The sequence below is a fragment of the Globicephala melas genome, chromosome 5 (genome assembly GCF_963455315.2).
Source record: "Globicephala melas chromosome 5, mGloMel1.2, whole genome shotgun sequence".
Lineage (NCBI taxonomy): Eukaryota > Metazoa > Chordata > Mammalia > Artiodactyla > Delphinidae > Globicephala > Globicephala melas.
This window is the reverse complement of record NC_083318.1, coordinates 107709302-107723938: the sequence shown is the minus strand read 5'-3', so window position 1 is coordinate 107723938 and position 14637 is coordinate 107709302. Positions and strand designations below refer to the sequence as shown.

Below are 14637 nucleotides of genomic sequence, written 5' to 3'. Positions count from 1 at the left end.
CCATGTTGTTGCAAACGGTAGGATTTTTCTCCCTGTTATGGTTGAATAATGTTCATACACGCACGGCCCACAACTTCTTTATGCATTCATCCATCGATGGACACTTAGGTTGCTTCCATGTCTTGGCTGTTGTAAATAGTGCTTCTGTGAACATGTGGGTGCATGTATCTTTTCGAGTTAGGGTTTTTGTTTCCTATGCAAAAATACCCAGAAGTAGAATAGCTGGATCATATGGTAGCTCTATTTTTAATTTTCAAAGGTCTTTTATACTGTTTTCCATAGCGGCTGTACCAATTTACCATCCCACCAACAGTGCACAAGGACCAACAGTCCACATCCATGCCAGCATTTTTTATCTCTTGTCTTTTTGTTGATGACCATTCTCACAGGCATGAGGTGGTATCTTGTTGTGTTTTTAATTTGCATTTCCCTAATGACTAGTGATGTTGAGCATCTTTTCATGTGGCCTTTGGTGAATCTTCTTTGGAAAAATGTCTATTCTGGTCCTTTTCCCATTTTTTAATTGGATTATTTAGTTTTCTGCTACTGAATTGTATGAGTTCTTTATGTATTTTAGATATTAACCCCTTATCAGATATATGGTGTGCAAATATTTTTGCCCATCCTGTAGGCTGTCTTTTCACATTATTTTTATAAATTTATTTTATTTTACTTTTGGCTGCATTGGGTCTTCGTTGCTGCGCGCGGGCTTTCTCTAGTTGCGGTGAGCTGGGACTACTCTTTGTTGCAGTGTGCAGGCTTCTTGTTGCGGTAGCTTCTCTTGTTTGGAGCATGGGATCTAGGCACATGGGCTTCAGTAGCTGTGGCTTGTGGGCTTCAGTGGTTGTGGCTCGTGGGCTGTAGTGCGCAGGCTCAGTAGTTGTGGTGCACGGGCTTAGTTGCTTCACGGCACGTGGGATCTTCCTGGACCAGGGATCGAAGCCATGTCCCCTGCATTGCCAGGTGGATTCTTAACCACTGCGCCACCAGGGAAGTCTTTTTCACATTACTGATAGTTTCTTTTGCTCATTGACAGAAGTGTTTTAGTTGGTATAGTTTCACTTGTTTATTTTTGCTTTCCTTGCTTGTGCTTTAGGTGTCATATCCAAAAAATCGTTACCAAAGCTTGAGTCAGGGAACTCTATTCCTGTTTTCTTCCAGGAAGAAATTAGACCTGGTTTCAGGTCTTATATTTAATCCATTTCAAGTTAATTTTTGTCAATAGTGTAAGACAGGGGTCCAGTTTCGTTCTTTTTTTTTTCTTTGCAGTACGTGGGCCTCTCACTGTTGTGGCCTCTCCCATTGCGGAGCACAAGCTCCGGACGCACAAGCTCAGCGGCCATGGCTCACGGGCCTAGCTGCTCCGAGGCATGTGGGATCTTCCCGGACCGGGACATGAACCCGTGTCCCCTGCATCGGCAGGTGGACTCTCAACCACTGCACCACCAGGGAAGCCCCCAGTTTCGTTCTTTTATGTGAATATTCTATTATCCTAGCACGAAGTTTTTTCTCTCTTGAGTATTCTTGGCTCCCTTGTCAAAATATTAGTTGACTGTATATATTTGGGTAATTTTCTTGGCTCTTGATTCTGTTCCATGGGTCTGTTTGTTTTTATGCCAGTACCATACTGTTTTGATTACTATAACCTTATATTATAGCTTGAAATCAGGGAGTGTGATGCCTCCCTGCTTTGTTCTTTCTCAGAATTTCTTTGGCTGTTCAGGGTCTTTTGTGGTTCCATATAAATTTTAGGAATGTTATTTCTACTTCTGTAAAGATTGCCATTGGAATCTTGATAGGAATTTCATTGAATCTATAGATGGCTTTTGGTAGTATTACCATTTTAACAATATTAATTCTTCCAGTCCATGAACACAGAATACCTTTCCACTTATTTGTGTCTTTTTCAATTTCTTTCAATATCTTGTAGTTTTCAGAGTAGAGATCTTTCACAAACTCCTTGGTTAAATTTATTCTTAAGTATTTTATTGCTTTTGATGCTATTATCAGGGAGATCAACATCTTTGTTTCTTTTTCAGAAAATTCATTGTTAGTGTATAGAAACGCTACTGAACTTTGTATGTTAATTTTGTATCTGCATCTTTACTGAATTCGTTGAAATCAGCCGTGATGGTAGTATTTACACAATAGAATCGGACCAATGCTACAAATCAGAGCTCCTCCCCCAGCCCTACAGCCCTTGCCCCTCAAGAGCCAAATTACCAGGACAACATATAATCATCCTTAGCTTTGAAGGAATGGAGGCTCAGGAGAGCCCAGGAAGGAACCCAAGCCACCTGTAACTCTGATGCCCCTGCCTTTTTAATTGCACGACGATTTCTCTTCATCTAAAATGTCCCTTAACTACTGTGGTTTTCCAAAGTTAAGATATATGACATCTCCCACACCTGAAAACATAATGCATGCCCACTGTGAATGAGTTATTGTCTTACTCTAATATTGAATTGCAAAACAGTCCTGAAGGAGTGTAGGGAAGTGGCTTAGAGCATGTGTTGATTCCTTGAAACGCGGGGATTATTTTTCCCTGCACTGTCAGAGTTTGCTGACTAGAAGCCATGAGCTGGTTTTGTCAGCTACTAAAAAAATCATTGAACAACGGGGAAGCCTGAAGAGGTGGGAGGGAGTGAAAGAATTACAGATGAATTGTTTCAAATTATGCAATTCATCCACCATACCTTAATGAATCCTTGGGATGTGTTGAATGAACCGCTCATTTGTACTCTAGCTCAGTGTGCTCTCTTGTCATAGCAAATGGATGTGTAAAATCACTTAGCATGAGTTCAGAGGCTTTACAGGAAGGTGTGATATTCTACGCCCCTCTTCCCTGCCTCATCTCTGCAAACCATCACCTTCCCTGCCTAAAAGGAAGGGAGAGCATGCTAATTTGGCATCTGAGGTCATTATAGGAACCCTGTCCCCACCCCTTGAGAATCTCATCCTTGGAAACTCCTCTTGGATTTCAAATGTAAAATGATGCCACTGTTATGAGTGTCAGGCACTCCGCTGTGTTGTAGGATGCAACAGAGAACAGGACAGATGTTGCCTCGTCCCCCAGGGAGCTCATAGTTTAGTGAGGGAGACAGTGAACCAGTTAAAATGGAGTTTTCTGAAAGATTTAATGGAGAAAGCATGATCCATGTGAACCCAAAGGGTAATTATCCTCACCTCAGAAACCTGATATCCTAAGGTCCAATTAGAAGCAATGTGTGTATTTAAAAAATATATAAAGGGTCGGGAGAACCAGGTTTTATTCTTTGCTCTGTCTCTTCCCTACCTTTGTGATATGCCTAGCTTCAATTTCTCATCTATAAAATGGAATGATAATATTTATCCTGCTAACTCTTGGGATTGTTATAGGGAGTGCACAAGAGAATGTATATGAAAGTGCTATAAATATTACTGAACACTTCCTTTTCCCATGATGTAATGTGGGTTGTAATTTACTCAGTCATTAATAATTCATTTAGGGACCCATTCATTCAGCAAACATACGTTAACACATACTTGGTTAAAGATCCCGTGTTAGACCCTATGTTTGGCTCAATTTCATCCTCTTGCATTATCCCATTCTAAGTATCTAGTTTCATTTAGCATTAATTTTCTTACTAAGTTGGAGTGGGGGTGAGAGGAAATTTACAGTTATTGATCCCCTATTTCAATCCAGGGACTTATTACCTTACCTCTGTCATCTTCCTGGAGGCAAGGGCAGGAGCACAGATAAGAAGCTGTTGGTTTGAAAATTCACTCTGTGCTTCATAGGCTAGTTTAAAATCTGGGAAGTCTGGGGAAAAAAAGTGTAATTATCTTACGGAATTGTTGTCAAATTGTTTATAATTACTTTTAAAACTCACATTACTCATTTTACTAGCCAAAATCTAACCATCAAGTGAAATCTTTTACATCAGAGTAGACAGGAAAAGATTTTATAACTACTGTATATGTTTTATGTTACATTTATATTTGTTATGAAAGAACTAGTTTTCATTATTTAGAATACTTTGTGGAGGGTGGGGAAATTTTCTATAGACTAAATAGTATTTACTAAATATTTTGAAGAGGGATGCATGACCCCAAATTATTTCTAACTTCTGCAATTTCTGTTATTTTATTTTGGTCGCAAGACACTTTACAAACACTTGGACTTCGGGCATTTCAGTGTAATGATACTATGCTGTAGTTCTGCATCATTACTCAACATTAAGATTTTTCTAGTTTAATTGCTAGTAAAAATAGTCAGCATTAATTGTCCCTCAAGAGTATGCTGGTGGATTTCCTTTAATCCTTAGGAGTAACACTATGTTCCTGCTGTACTTAAAAAAAACACAAATAGAGCTTTTTGTGAAAAAAAAGAAAAATGATGATCAATAGCTCTGACAGGACAAAAGATGCTCATAAGAATCAAGTGTTGTTACGAAAATGCCAACCCCAGCTATTTGGAAACCGAGCCCTGTGGCTAAAAGAGAAAGATTTTTTAAAACAAATATAAAATTTAAGTGGCAATGCCTGTTGCATCTAGCTCTTTCAAAAGTATGTAAGCAATCTGGGACTAACAGATGTGCCTCCAACCCTGTGATTTTTTATTTACATGTGGGGCAGCAGACTCAAGCTCTAGTTAACTTGAGACCAAGAATAACAGGGGGGCCAATGCATCAGCCTGGAGCTTGGAGTGTGGTCCTCTGCAATGTAGATGTGTTGCTCTCATGGCAGTTACTGAGCATCCTCACATTCATTTCAAACTGGGCAGAATCTTCCTTCTCCTTGGTCCAAATGGTACTGATAGAGTCCAACTAAATGTCTTCCCAAGTTTTAAAATTATACCCCCAAGTACAATTCTTTCCCATTTATACTGACACTCAAAAGTGTGTGTTTATTTCTGCAGAGAAAAAAAAAGTGCTAGTGTTTTTTGCTCATATATTTTCCTTCAGCATCACCTCTATTTTTTCCAAAGGACAATTAAATCTTTTTGGCTAAGGCACCCCTGAACTTCTACTAAAGCACGTGTCTCCATTTTTCCTTTCATTTCAAAACTCAACTGCTGCTGCCTGCAGAGCCTTCTCTGAATAGAATAGGCTTTGTCCTTAGCAGGATGGACCAAAGTTTAAACAGAAGAGGGCAGCAGGCAGGTTTAAGGACAGCAGACCAATGCTCATGTACTCTGTGCAGGTGCTTCTTACTCCCCTCCCCGTTTTCAGCATTTCTTTCCCCTGCCTGTATGTCCTCTGAGCCATGGGTGCACTTCCAATTTTACAAAAGCAAGATCTAGAACAGCCTGGGTTTTTCTTTACAGTCAATTCTTCTCCAGTCTCACTGGTAGGACTCTTTTTTATTATGTTTCTTTATTTGGTCCTCAGTTCTTCATCTCACTAATAATTTCCATGCTTCTATTTATCAACCTTTTTTTGTTTTGTTTTGGCTGCGTTGGGTCTTTGTTGCTGCGTGTAGGCTTTTTCCATTTGCGGTGAGCAGGGGCTGCTCTTCGTTGTGGTATGTGGGCTTCTCACTGTGGTGGCTTCTCTTGTTGCTGAGCACGGGCTCTAGGCACGCGGGCTTCAGTAGTTGTGGCTCACGTGCTCTAGAGCACAGGCTCAGCAGCTGTGACACATGGGCTTAGTTACTCCGCGACATGTGGGATCTTCCTGGACCAGGGCTCGAACCCATGTCCCCTGCATTGGCAGGTGGATTCTTAACCACTGCGCCACCAGGGAAGCCCTTTATCGTTTTTGATGAGTTAAGTTTTTATTCTTGAGAGACCCTGGCCTTGCCCCCACTACCTTTTAAAAAGTATTTATAAACTGAGTATTTTAGAAGAATTGTTTCTTTTCCTGGTCCTTCGGTTTTGCTGTACCTGTTAACCAGGTGTTACTCAGACATCAGAAGGAATGACCAAAAGCTAATACAAAGTGGGCACATACCTCCTTCAGGGGCCAACCACCCCTTACCCTGCCACCCACCAACAGATGCCAACGCACCATTTTTAGAGTGTTAGCTGAACCCATGAACTTGAATGCTATAGGGATTCTGTGCAGATCAGGTACAAAGATCATCTCTGCTGAAACATCTGAAATAAAGTAGAATCGTTTGTCCTACAACCTAGAAGACATTCATTTGAGGATCTGGATCTCAGAGTTTTGTTTCATGTTAGGAAGAGATAGAGAGGCGGTGAGTCATCTTGTTAGGGTCTAGGATCTCAATAAAGCAACTACCCTGTGGGTCTGGTGAGAACCAGGTGATAAGATGGTTCACCCAGCAGTTCTGTTGTTGATTTTGTTCTGAGTTTAGTTATATCGCGGTTTTACTTCCTAAATGCAAAAACCAGTTTCCTAAGCAGGCTAAGCACGGGTTTGACATTGGCCATCGGCAGCATATCTTTTCTACTCTTTCCTGAGGCCCTGCATTGACGTCTAAAAACAAATATCAAGTTGCTATTTTGAATATGAATGAAATGATAAAACTGAGGCATAGCACTCTCTCTCCAACTATGAAAATTTAAACCTCCTTCCTGATCATTTCTTTTTTTTTTTTTTTTGCGGTATGCGGGCCTCTCGCTGTTGTGGCCTCTCCCGTTGAGGAGCACAGCCTCTGGACGCACAGGCTCAGCGGCCATGGCTCACGGGCCCAGCCGCTCTGCGGCATGTGGGATCTTCCCGGATCGGGGCACGAACCCATGTCCCCTGCATCGGCAGGCGGACTCTCAACCACTGCGCCACCAGGGAAGCCCACTTCCTGGTCATTTCTGAGCAAAGTTCCTTCTGTTCATAGTTGCATGGTCTTATTAAAATAAGTTATAAACACTTCATTTGAAACAAAAACAAACATCTGTTAACTGTAGTCACCTTAGCTTTATTTTTTCACCTGCTTCATCTCTTCCATAAGAAACTCTAGAAGGATGAGAGTATGACTTGGATTAATTAATTTTCTTTTGCCTTTCTTATTTATTTAATCTAGAAAACATGGTCAGGATATCTTTTACAGGAAAGATAAACAACTTATGAGATACCGAGTCTTTGAAAATAAATCACTCCAGTGTATGAAAATCAGCCCGCTAGTTTTATAACATCTCTGACCTTACAGTTTGTTTTTAGTGCTGAAAGTCAAGCGTCCAGGTGTCTAAGAGCTGCTGAGTGAGAGGGTGGGATTTTGGCAGAGCTCCCAAATAAGGCCCGCTCCTATAAAGTGTCCTTAATTGTAACATTAGTTTTTATAATTGTGTCTTTGTGAAATCTAAATATATTTTAATCATGTTAATATGCAGCTATAGTTTAATACGAGAAGATTGGTATTTGCCCCTCGAAAGGTGATTTTGCAAAGACTTTACAGAATTGGTCTGGAAGAGAAGTTTAGTAGAATATGGATTAAGTCAGGGAAGGGGTTCCCCTTTTTTTTTAAGTGTAATTTAAAAAAACATTGCATTCTCAGGCTACCTATAGAAGACTGAATGTTCTCTTGCCGAAACTGAGAAATCTAACTCTCTATTGTTTAATTTTCTGTGCTTTTATCATTTATTTTCAGGAACCAAAGGAAGAAATAAAGGGGAATTTACAAATCTTCAAGGGGTAGCAGCATCTACAAATGGGAAGATATTAATTGCAGACAGTAACAACCAGTGCGTGCAGGTATGGCCCCTAATTGTCTACCTTTAACCACTTACACTGATAAATAGATAGACCTGCATAGTTTCCTACTTAAGACTTAAGATGCAAGGAAAGAAAGGGAAGCTTATGATGTATATATAAGCTATTTTTCAAATAGAGTTTGCATGTTCTGACCTGTAGTACTTATGACAGATGTTCTTGCCTGTCTTTCCCACTCATTTCTATGCTAGTTCACATTCCAATGAATGTAATTTGTTTTCCAGATATTTTCCAATGATGGACAGTTCAAAAGTCGTTTTGGCATACGAGGACGCTCTCCCGGGCAGCTGCAGCGGCCCACAGGAGTAGCTGTGCATCCCAGTGGGGACATAATCATTGCAGATTATGATAATAAATGGGTTAGCATCTTCTCATCAGATGGGAAGTTTAAGGTAAGATTAACTACAACTGGCCAGTCGAGAGAAGGGACAGGAAATACAAGATGAAATTGTCTTTTTCTTTGGATCTAGATCCAATAAAATATTCAGTTTTTCATATGTAAAGACGTCTTGACTTCGTTACATCTAAGTTTAATGAAGTGAGAGTCACAATGACATTGTCATAAATCTACTCATGTATAACCTAAATGTGGCTTCATTTTATAAAGCAATTAGTTTGCTCAGTTGCTTTCTTTTATACATTTTAAAAAATATTCTTTTCCATTATAGTTTATCCCAGGGGATTAGATATAGTTCCTTGTGCTATACAGTAAGACCTTGTTGTTCATCCATTCTAAATGTAATTGTTTGCATCTGCTAACTCCAAACTCCCAGTACATCCCTCTCCCTCCCCTGCTCCTTCTTGGCAACCGGAAGTCTATTCTCTATGTCTGTGAGTCTGTTTCTGTTTCATAGATAGGTTCATTTGTGCCATATTTCAGATTCCATATATAAGTGATATCATATGGTATTTGTCTTTCTCTTTCTGAATTACTTCACTTAGTATGATAATCTCTAGTTACATCCATGTTGCTGCAGATGGCATTATTTTGTTCTTTTTAATGGATGAGCAGTATTTTATTGTATACATGTACCACATCTTCTTTATCCATTCATCTGTCGATGGACATTTAGTTTGTTTCCATGTCTTGGCTATTGTGAGTAGTGCTGCTATGAACATAGGGGTGCATGTATCTTTTTGAATTATAGTTTTGTCCGGGTATATGCCCAGGAGTGGGATTGCAGGATCATATGGTAGTTCTATTTTTAGTTTTCTGAGGAACCTCCATACTGTTTTCCATAGTGGCTGCACCAATTTACATTCCCACCAACAGTGTAGGAGGGTTCCATTTTCTCCACACCCTCTCCAGCATTTGTTATTTGTAGACTTTTAAATGATGGCCATTCTGACCAGTGTGAGGTGGTACCTCATTGCAGTTTTGATTTGCATTTCTCTAATAATTAGTGATGTTGAGCATCTTTTCATGTGCCTACTGGCCATGTGTATGTCTTCTTTGGAGAAATGTCTATTAAGTTCTTCTGTGCATTTTTCAATTGGGTTGTTTGTTTTTTTGTTGTTGAGTTGTGTGAGTTGTTTGTATATTTTGGAGATTAAGCCCTTGTCAGTCACATCATTTGCAAATATTGATATTTTCTCCCATTCTGTAGGTTGTCTTTTTGGGGTTTTTTTTTGTTTTGTTTTGTCTTGTTTTTGTTTTTATAGTTTCCTTTGCTCTGCAAACAGCTTCTAAGTTTGATTAGGTCCCATTTGTTTATTTCTGTTTTTATTTCTATTGCCTTGGGAGACTGACCTAAGAAAACATTGGTACAATTTATGTCAGAGAATGTTTTGCCTGTGCTCTCTTCTAGGAGTTTTATGGTGTCATGTCTTACATTTAAGTCTTTAAGCCATTTTGAGTTTATTTTTGTGTATGGTGTGAGGGTGTGTTCTAACTTCATTGACTTACATGTGACTGTCCAACTTTCCCAGCACCACTTGCTGAAGAGACTTTTTCCCATTTTATACTCTGGCCTCCTTTGTTGAAGATTAATTGACTGTAGGTGTATGGGTTTATTTCTGGGCTCTCTATTCTGTTCCATTGATCCGTATGTCTGCTTTTGTACCAATACCACACTGTCTTGATTACTGTAGCTTTGTAGTATTGTCTGAAGTCTGGGAGAGTTATGCATCCTGCTTTGTTTTTTTCCTCAGGATTGCTTTGGCAATTCTGGGTCTTTTATGGTTCCATATAAAGTTTTGGATTATTTGTTTTAGTTCTGTGGTAAATGTCATGGATAATGCTTTTTTTTTTTTTTTAATACTGTCAGGTTTACCTCAATTCAATGAAAAACAACAACCTTTAGAAAAGGTTATTAAGAGGCAATTTATATTTCCCAAATTAGCCTACAAGTTGTCATTTATGAAGTTCCTTCTACTTTCTCAGTTCCTATCTATCAGTACTTTCTGTGATAGATGATATGGGAGAAACAGAATTAATAAGACATGGTCCCTACCTTTTAAAAATGTAGAAGCCTTTTGAGGAAAAAAGACAAATACACAAGAGATAACAGAAAACAATTCATGTCAGCCTTTAAGCAATCATAAATTGTTTGGTACAATCTAGAACCATAGTGTTACAGTATATGATATAGGAATTGGAGGGAAAAGAAAACCGGGGCCAGCTTCATGGAGAAAATGTGAGTGAGCTACACTTGGAGGGATCCCATCATTTGATGCACTTACTGTTACTCCCAGCATCATCCTCTGTTTCTTCATCCAGTCAATCACTGAAGAGTAGAGAGCCCTTTGATGACAACAGAAATCTCTCTTCTAAGGTGTCATCAAAGAATATTGTCATCCAGCCCGTTTTCTACATTTGTTCACAAGAAGATTATGAAACTTTTTGACAGGTGTTTTGAAGGCCGTGTTCACTATGCCTTCCACATTCCCCCGTCCAGGCTTCTCTTTCTGTTGACAACATGAGCTTTAAGTCAGATCAAACCACTGGAATCCCAGCTCTACGGTTTATTAACTGTTTGGCCTTTGGCAAATTATATGACTTCCTTGAGCCTCAATAGCCTCATATTTCAAATCTGGATTTAAAAAATCTGTCTTACAGGATTTGGGCAAGGGTAACATGAGATTTTATTTCTGGATTGTATATGTGCCTTGTATGAAATAGGCATCGAAGAAGAGTTCTTTTCCAGTGCCTCTAATGACCCTGCCCAAAACATGACGTCTGTTTGTTCAGCTGTGATTTTGGCTTCATGACCTCATACCACCTCCTGGTGGTCACTCCTTCTTTGTCCAAACTTACAGAGATGACACTCTTCATAATCGATTCTGGAATTCAGAAGATACACGAAGTTCACTCATTAGTCTCTTATTGGAGGAATTTATATTTTCCTTTTTAAAGTCATTGGATCACCACAGTCACCTCATCATTTTCATTAAAAGAAGTTACTTATGTAATTATTCACCCTCAAGTTGGAGCCTCTGTTTTGCATGGGGCAGCATGTTTTCAATCTAGGAGAATAAAAACTGTCATCTCTAATTCCACCGTATTGCACAAGAATCTTCAATTGTCATTGATTTGTTTTGTTCCACTAGAGATTTGATGACTCTGTATGATGGCCATATACACAGGAAGTTCTTTTGCCTTTCTGCATCTCTAACTTCCTCCCCTTCTTTTCTGTTTTCATAATTGTATTTGTGGTAAGACATACCCAAATATGACAGCTTTAACATCAATAGAATGAACACTGTTTAACGACCTCTTGAAAATACCCTTTTAGTTTGGAGACAACCCATTTGTTCTGGTTTCATACCTTAGCAAAACAATGACCTGTCTTTTTCAAATTTAGAAACTAACACTAAAATAGTTACTGAAACAGTTTTATATCTACTTTATTGAAACACTTTATCTCTAATATATTAAACTGAAACAAAGGTTTGATATTTAAGAGAGAAGCGTTTCCTAAATTAAGTATTTTTCACTCAGTGATTCAGTGTTCTAAATGTAATAGCCTTTCTTCTTGGAAGAACTGGATTCTGATAGTTGGAATACTGTTGGTAACAATTGGAATAAACACGAAAGAACACTCATGCCCCCTAGAGGATTGGGGGAATGGATATGGTGTAGTTTCATCATATTCCCTTTTTTAAATAGATACTGATCAAAACCCAAAGGGTAAAAGGATAGCAAGTGAAAACACTTTTGTAGTTTAATGGGATTTCCTCCAAGTCTGATGGCCATGACCATAAACAGAGAGAGACTTATTTTCTTCTTCGGTGGAATTCAGTAAAATTAAACAGGTGCTCAGAAAGACAAACTTTTAACACAAATGTGGATTCTCTGTATTTATTCCTAGTAGTTCTAGGGATATAATTTCTTATCTCCTTTTCTTTCTTTTACTCACCAATTTCTTAGCCCTGATTTTCATTCCTCTCTGCCTCGAATTTTTTCCTTTCCATCTTCCCTCCATCTAGGAAACTTTTGTGACCCCAGAACAGATGCAGAGACCCCTGGCCACCACGTATTCTAAAATATCTCATCTCTTCCCTCTTCAATTTAAGGACCTATTTGTTGAGTTAAATACTTTCATTTAACTTTTCCAAAGCCAGGGTCTAAAATATTCTGGCTTATTGTTCTGTTTAAGATGGCAGACACATTGTCAGGACACATTGTCTTATTTCCCTTGGTAGAATCTACTGCAGCTAAACGGGGAGTGATGAAAGGAAATGGAAGGAAAAGAGGTTTTGGTTCAACATTTAAGTTTTTTCTTTTAGAAGTGCACTAGTTCTGATTATATAATAGAATGGCACTGGTCCCTTATTTTCTGTTTTTATGCTACATAGTTATCATCCACTTGGTATTATATGGCTGAGTCATTCTAAGTAACAAACACTGTTCATAATATTAGGTAGTGATAATATTCTTGTTAATACTCAAGAGTTTCCTCTCTTCCTTTTGATCTCTACGGACATATCTTCCATTCTGACATGAAAGAAAGTATATATATATATTTTTGCAAGCTATTATGTTATAGTCTCTGATCTTTGGGCTAGATTGCAAAATCAGAATTAAATTAACCAACAGATTCCCTTGCAAGAATGCCAGTGTTTCCTTCCTAAGTAAATGTACCTCTTTATTCTAAAGAGATCAAATCTGAATCTCAGTCATTTATAAACTTACAAGATCCTACAAAGTCTGAACCTCCACTGTGGAAAGGTCCCCATCCCTCTCTCCATACTCTCTCTGCACGTATCTTCATGTGTTTGGGGGAAAGAAGATAATCCTGCGCGTCAAGTATAATGTCAGCTGGATAGGGTGGGAGAGAAGGAGATCGTGCTTGACAGTCTCCTTTATCCTTCAGAATCTGCACGACCCAGGAGGTAAATAACATAGCTGCCAGTTTATAGATGAGGAAACTGAGGTTCAAACTGGTGAAAGAAAGGATGAATTTTGCTTTGAAAGTTTGATCCTGGTCGACTGGACTAACTGTGGTGTCACAAAAATAATTAGGAAATCAGGAGGTGCTAGTTTGGGGTTTCTTTTTTATCTTTTTTTTTGGTTTTTTGTTTTGACATTGGTTGAGTTTGAGGTGATAACCTGTAAAATAGGCCACGACTAAAGATATGGATTTGAGAATCTTACACATGGAGGTGAAAGTTGATGCCATAGCATAAATGAGATTTTAGAAGTGTGTAGAGTTGTGCTGTCCAATATGGTAGCCACAAGCCACATGTGGATACTGAGTTCTTGAAAGGGGGCTGGTCTGAATTGAGATGTGCCGTGAGTGTAAAATACACACTGGATTTCAAAGCCTTAGTCCCCTAAAAAGAATGTAAAATAGTACATTAATAATTTTTATATTGACTACATATTGAAATGGTACCTTTTTGTTATATTGGGTTAAATAAATACATAACTAAAATGAATTTTCGCTGTTTCTTTTTCTGTTTTTTGATGTGGCTACTAGCAAACTTTAAGTTACATGTGTAGCTTACATTACATTCCTATCAGACAGCATTAACAGAGAGAGGGAAAGTAAGGGGACTAAAACAGAACCTTTGAGAAGGTAATTTTTTTTAAGTTTAAATTTTTAAGTTAAAAAGTAACACATGCAAATAGATTTTTCAAATAAGCCTACAGAGAAGTATAAAATAAGAGTTTTTCCTACCTTCACTAATATCACTTCGGAAGATATAAACACTATTTGGTTTCTTACTTTCTCTTCCAGGAACATGTATACATACAAGCACATATTTAATACAGATGGGCTCAGACCACTCACTGTTCTGTACCTTGCTTTGTTCAGTAATATATCTGAAGGTCCTTCATAAGGACCTCCATAAAAGGACCTTCATAAAAAGGTCCTTCAAAAAAGAGGGTAGGCGCTGTGTCTAACTCATCTTTGTCTACCAGGTGCCATGTAGTGGGTGCTCTATCCGTGTTTGTAGAATTAGTGAACAAATGGGTGAATGAGTAAAGTACTACTTTGTAAATACTCTAGAAGATGGAGGTAGAAAAGTAAAGGTATAAGACATGTATTTTGCAACAAACAGACATTTATATGCATACTATAGTCTATTCAGAAAAATGAGTAAGATTTTAAATGCATATTGTTTCATAGAAATCTAATGCTTTTTTGTCATTTTAAAATACTGTGAAAACTGGAACCAATCATCATTATTACCTGTAACAATGCTAGACTTTGGAAGTTAATATATTGAACAAATATTTGTTGAGTACCTGTTAGGCACCAAGAAGTGTGCTAGGCTCTGAGTACACAGTGCTGGATAAAACAGACATGATTCCCACCCATGTGGAACTTAATTGTAGTAAAGTTCAATGGCAGATGCCTCGGAATTTCGATATTAATTACGACATATAATAATGACAGTGACTGCTTCCCTTTAATGACTGCTTCCCTAACATGTGCTATGCTCTACACTAAACACTTTACCTACTTTATTTTACTTAATACATATTCCAGAAATATCAGTGGAAGTGACTGATGTCATTTTTTGACGTTTTTAATAT

General features: G+C 38.4%; 1 protein-coding gene across 18 annotated transcripts in view; it reads left to right on the top strand.

Moving 5' to 3' along the window:
• TRIM2 (tripartite motif containing 2) overlaps positions 1-14637 on the top strand; it is a 171152-nt gene that overhangs the window by 139871 nt on the left and 16644 nt on the right. For all 18 annotated transcript variants that reach the window (XM_060299674.1, XM_060299673.1, XM_060299678.1 and 15 more), the window contains 2 exons: positions 7531-7634; positions 7877-8044. In XM_060299674.1, coding sequence (XP_060155657.1) covers positions 7531-7634; positions 7877-8044 — 272 coding nt within the window. The remainder of the gene's footprint in view (positions 1-7530; positions 7635-7876; positions 8045-14637) is intronic.